This window comes from Lasioglossum baleicum, unplaced genomic scaffold (assembly GCF_051020765.1).
Source record: "Lasioglossum baleicum unplaced genomic scaffold, iyLasBale1 scaffold1503, whole genome shotgun sequence".
Lineage (NCBI taxonomy): Eukaryota > Metazoa > Arthropoda > Insecta > Hymenoptera > Halictidae > Lasioglossum > Lasioglossum baleicum.
Genome location: NW_027470562.1, coordinates 1 through 6,264, shown reverse-complemented (window position 1 = coordinate 6,264; position 6,264 = coordinate 1). Strand labels below are relative to the sequence as shown.

The following is a 6,264-nucleotide window of genomic DNA, read 5'->3' as shown; positions in this document are numbered from 1 at the left end:
TCTATCTGCCAGGATCTCTATGGATTTCTGCAGATCTATCATTTACCTACCGAACGTTAATATTACCGTTTAACATCGTGCATCGTACTTCGAACGATCATCATAACCGATTAAATATTTATAATCGGAAACCGTTCGGGCGAGATCGTAATTAAAAATAATTTCCGTATTCGAAAAGTAAAGAATTTATATAACCTTTTAAAGCAATCGCTGGTTATTGGAAAAATAACAACACGCTATAAATTAAATAACAATAGTAGAGCAATAGTTATTTATTATTTAACAGTTCAGTTACAATTTCACTAGAAATATTTTTGAAACTTGGAGCGAGTTATTAAACAGTAAAATCTGGAGGAAAAAAAGAAAAATTTCAAATTCGCAAAAAGTATGAAAGGAAGGGAGAGAAAAGAAGAGTTTGAAAATTCGAAAGTTCCAATAATGGCGCGAAAAATAAAATCGGTAAAGGAGGTATGAGATTCCATGATGTATTGCAGGATTTATTTATAGAGGCTAAGGTCAAGATTTATCTGAAGCAGCATGCATCCCAATGATAGGCAGCGAAATCATCTCTGCTAGCTAACTCTATTCCTCGATGATGTACGACTCGACGACAGCTAAACATTTTTATTGTCCTTGCAGAAGTTGCTGGTCGACCTGCTGACTTGCTTGAAACGTGAAACAATGAATCGTATGCTAAAAAAACTGCGCGAAAATAAACCAAACGATTAGACCAAAATATCATATCGCTGTATCAATTTTTTTTTTCACTCAATCTTCTTAGACAACCTCTTTTTTCTGACCTTTATTTATTTTATGCTTTAAAGAAAAGAAAACTATAACAATTTTAACGTTTTAAATAAAAACAATTAATATCGATCGATAATAATATCGACGACGATATCAATAGCAATTATCAAACAACAACCTTGCGCTTCGTAAATTTCGATAACGTAAAAAAAAATGTCTTACGCAATTCGCCGATGAATAAATTATCGAAAATTGATGTTGCGAAAGGACTGAAATCAAATACGAAAATAGCACCGGTCTCTCCAGCCGGGACCAGTAAATAATTAATAAAATTTAATTACGATCAATTCGCTACAAATTACAATTAAACGTAGATTAAGTGAGGGATATTAACTTAATTTCCGTGTTTCCTTTTGGACGTCGAGAGAAACGAAATGCTAAAAATGCCCCGCAGTGCCATCTGTCCACGCGGAGTTTCCTTATTTATTATATATATTTATTTTTATATATTTATATATTTATTATATTTTTCCTCGCGAACCGTGGAAAATATCTCGGCAGACGGGAACACGGTCATGTACATTCTATAGTGTTCCTGTTGGATCCGACGAATCCCCCCCCCCCCCCCGCGTGACCGGTTCCTTCTCGTTATCACGTTATTGCGTCACGCCTGAAAATATGCGCGAAATTTCCAGGACTGTAAGTTAGTTCGCTGGCCGATTGGAATTTGCTTTTTATTGCCGAGAGATAATAAAAAAAAAAGAGAAAGAAAATTTCGCTGAATCTGTATATACAATTTTCAACATGCGATTGATTTATGGCATTAAAAAAGTTGACAAAAATTCCCTTCTTTCAGTACACTGACCGTGCCATTTTTTATATCGCAAATAAAAATCTGCCACGAAAATATTCGATCCTCTGTTTAATAGCGTTTCCGGGGTTTGCTTCTTACATTTTCTGCCGCAAACAACGTTAAAAATGGCCCTGTGAAATTAAATAACCCACACCGCCTGTTACACACCGATAAAAAAAAGTATTAAACGTCGGTTCATATTCCCAGAGTGCAAAAACTTATACGACACTTCGTGGGAGGTTGAAAAAAAAAAAATTGAAGAACATGTTCCATCTTTGAATTTTTATAAATCTAACATAGCGGAAGATTGAACGATTAAATAGGGTTAGGATCACGTTATTTGAGAATAGACGCTTGTAATTTCCGAGACTCGTTTTTTTCTTTCGCCCGTTGGTAAACACGCAATCCGGCGGATAAATGAACTGACGTATCGAATTTCAAAAAGACCAGTAAAAATAACTCGCGTTAAATTAGCCACGCAGCGGCATTCAAACTCGTTATCTGCTTCGTTTCTGATAACTTGCCACCTTCGCCATTCTCGTTTCCAGCGCTACTTTCTTCCAGTATTATTATTTCTCCACGATGCTCTATTAATTCGCCGGACAGATATTAAATCGCGAATTTTTGGCATGGAAAATATTGTTAACGAAAAAACTAACGCTTAATAATCATGCGTTAAGCACGCGCAACTAGCGGCGAGTTCGGTTATTAAAATAATTCCAATCGCACCATAAAACGCTAGTATAATCAGCTTCCACGAAAAGGATCGCTGGCCACTACCATAGAAGCAGAATTTACGGGTCACATGACAGCGCGCTGCATTTTTCGTCGCACCGATTCAACAACACCGATAATTAATCATACGTTCAGACCTGTCGTCGATCTGTGTCAATAAATCCGAAAGGCAGTTTATACTCGTCGGATTCGAAAAGCAACGTCGGACAAAGAGCGTTGTGACCAAACATAGCCGCAAACGACAAAGATCGTACACGCTGGCTGGTATACACTTCCATAATTCTATCGCACACGCAACACGTTGCTTTCACGCGAAGAAAATTCATTAAGATCGACACGAAGATAGCCGGCGTGTTATCAGAGTCGATAAACTCGATCGGAGGAATCGGAAACGTGGATAAGAAGCGAGACGGCGACTTGTAAACTCGAGGAAAGAAATATTCGAGGCACAAAGCAGCAGCATCGTTGCCGGGTTCCTTTCTTCTCGAGTAACTTCCTGCGCCGTCAGGGACTCACGTGAAACACCGAACACTCAAGACAAACGAGCAAGACGAATAGACGAAAGTATTCGAGAGAGAGTCTTCTCTGCGTCATTTGTCCTTGCCGGTATACGTTCGAAGCTTCTGCTTTTCGCGCGAATCCGAACGACCGCGTATATCGCGGATTTGGTGAGTCGAAACATTACCAGTTGATAGGACAGATAGATGAACCTAACCTTCAAGAAAACCTGATTTCTTTCCAGCCACCGAGACGACACCATTTGACACGAGAAACCGGCGTGCACGGGAACGGGACGACCGCGCGAATCGGGCACGTAATACTTGACGAAAACGAGGAAGGAGAAAATGGCTGAAAGAGATAGACAGATGGTTGTAATCTCGGGAATCTACGGAGAATCGGGCACTGCCTGAGAAAACGCGCGGGCGGCCACCGTGCATAATTTTTGACGGCATTTGCCTGGCGTGCCACCCCACGATGACCTCACGGGGGGTTGGGGGGTTGGACGCTCCTCTAGACTATATATCCCTATAACGACATTGGTTTCCCCCTTACTTTGCGCCTTCAAAATATTCGTTAAATCCGCTCGGCGTACTGAACGTATGTACACCCGATACCCCTCGAAACTAATTTCCCTCTGACGCACTCTATTCGTCCCTGTCTTTCTTCCTCGTGCACTCCTTCGTACACTGTCTCCGTTTCCCTCTCTCGTCTGTTCTCCGACCTTGTCCACGGCCCACTATATCCCAATCTGCAGAGATTCTCCTGCGGTTACTCACTTCCTACTCCTGTGCTGCTCGGTTCGTCGTCCCGTCGGCGTAGCAAACACATCAAAAGCCACCGGGGGAGAATCCGTGGACTGGTGCCAGGTATATGCGGGACCAAGAACGAAAGTTACAAACGAAACGAACGTGTCACTGGCTGAGAAATTCTGCACTGTTCCAAAGTTTCCCGCGGCATGGTCCTCTCGCTCGCTCGCCTCGAAGAGCCGATACTCACTGGCTCGTGGCGGCTGTTCGCATACCACCGGGAAACAACCTTTATTTCGACCACGGTTTTACTTCTCGCCAATGATCTCGACACCTTCCTCTCGGTTTTCAAGCACTTTCGCGAAAACCAGCACGACACTAGCCGACAATTCTACCGTTATCTAGGGCGATGCCTCTTTGCTGCTCGTCGCTTTGCCTTCTGCCCGTGACTATGTAACCACGGACTGCACAGATGGTATGCTCGATGCCAGAAACGCGACACGCGTCTGCCTTATCCATGAACCAACGGCCGCCATTTATCGGTAACGATACGAAATATGAATTCCGTATTAAAAAAATCGTAGCGGTTTTTCAGGCTTTCTGACCACCTGCTAGTTCCGTTCCTCGTCTAAGAAAATACCCGCGATCGTATTCAAATTCCTGGTAACAGACCTCTTTCCCTTTCTTTTCTTTTCTATCCGTTTGTCTTTCGTTTTCTATGGCATTCTTCATTTTCTCACATCGCACGAAGCGATTCTTGGTAATTAAATAATTTCAACAGCAGTGCGTTTCAGTTTAATTGTTCCACCAGCGAAAAACAACGGGACAGTAACGTTGGTAAGTCATTCGCTCATTTCAAATTTCATCGACGTTATATTTCGCATAAAGTTTTTCAAAAATTCACTCTCTTGTTGCTTACGAATTAAAATAAAATTTACTCGTATTATGCGTTTATTTTACACGGATTAAATATTTCGTCTTTTAATATCATTATTATATGTTAATACAACAAACTCGCTTATATTTGAATTGTGTACATGTACGTGTATTTTCGAACTATTTTGTATTTTGTTTCGAACTAAAATTTTTAAATAAATTGCCCGCTTAAAAATTTAAAATAAATGATATTAAAAATTGAGAATATTACCTAATACTTTTAACTTACTAAAAAAGTTGTTTCACCATGATTGTGCACGTTATAAATGACATTCTTCACGGTACCGCGTGATGTAATTTCCACGATGTACTTTAATCTTTAGGAAACATGTATATAGAACTTAATTACTTTTTTCATATTCAACAGAAAACGCATACGTATTTCTATTATAACTGTAACGTTAAATTCCGAAAAACGGGTGCTGGGATTGTTTGAAATATTTGAGGTTATGTTTCGTGATGTTTCAAAGAATAATTTGTCTTAATTATATTTATTAATTCTGTGTTATTTTTAATATCGATGGTCACAGTCTTCGTACTTAGTTTACCAAGCCAGTACTATTTTCTAATCTTTCGCAAACGAGTTTAAAAAGCTTATTTATCACAGATGGAAGTAAAAAAAAGTATCGAAAATTAAAAATTGCAAGTCAAGCTGAAATTCTACGATCACATCAGAGAGACGATGATTTCGTCAAACACTTGCGAGAAAAGATTATCGATGTTCTACGAATTATTGAAAAACGGGTGGGTTTGCTACCCCTTATCCACTCTGACATTCCATTTAATTTAATTTATTATTTCTTCACGACAGGAATGGGAAATCAAACATCAGGGGAAGAATACACCGGGATAGTGCAAGCCAATTTAGCAGCTCAGAAAGTTTCACGTGTATATGTATGTAATTGATGTAGCTACCGAAAACTATACTTAATTAACGTCCAATATTATTTATTATTCAGGCAAGGGTGTTGGCAGTAATTTTAAAATGTCTCGGGGAAAAAGCGTTGATTAGATTACTGAAAAGATTAGAATTATCGATTAATCATCCTCACAGTAAATTAACTCCCACAGCTGTAACATTTTTAAATTCATTTATACAAAGAACGTATACCACGTTACTTATTTTTACATTAGTGCATAAAGGACTACTTTATATGTTTGGTGAATATTACAGTTTGGGTAAAAGAATATCAAGAGTAGACTATGCAAATGTAAATTTTCCAAAATCCTGCAACAATATTAATCGATATATTTTCCATTACTCCTACTTTTTTCAAATTTGAAGGTGTATGGTCATCGGCCTACTGTCGTTTTGAGAAATACTTAACAGTTAACGAGAAACATAATAAGCTGATGTGCCAGTTGTGCCTTGAAAAAGTGCCAACAACTACCACACACTGTGGTTATTTCTTTTGTTGGTTTTGCCTTACTGATTGGTTGATTACTAAACCACAATGTCCACTATATAGAAAACATGTTGTACCTTCTAGAATTGTGTATATAATGAATTTGTAATTATCTTAAAATACTTAGAATATATAATAGCAAGTTTTTATTTATGTCACGTGTATACACGCCATTTTTTGTATAACAATGCATTATTCACATAAACGATAATGTACATTGGTTTTATTTTCATTGTACAGCTTTTTTATAAAATTCTAAATTGAATCAGAGAATCAATAACAATAAACTCATAATGGGGGGGGGGGGGGGAGTTAATGACGTTATAGTTACTGGGATGTG

At 38.6% G+C, this 6,264-nt stretch overlaps 1 protein-coding gene across 1 annotated transcript; it reads left to right on the top strand.

Annotated features, from left to right (window-relative positions):
* Window positions 1-4,765: 4,765 nt before the first annotated feature.
* LOC143220745 (peroxisome assembly protein 10-A-like) lies at window positions 4,766-6,033 on the top strand. The gene is given in 5 exon segments (XM_076446339.1): window positions 4,766-4,799; window positions 5,126-5,412; window positions 5,478-5,729; window positions 5,804-5,822; window positions 5,825-6,033. Coding segments are annotated over 5 exon segments (801 nt in total).
* Window positions 6,034-6,264: the final 231 nt, after the last annotated feature.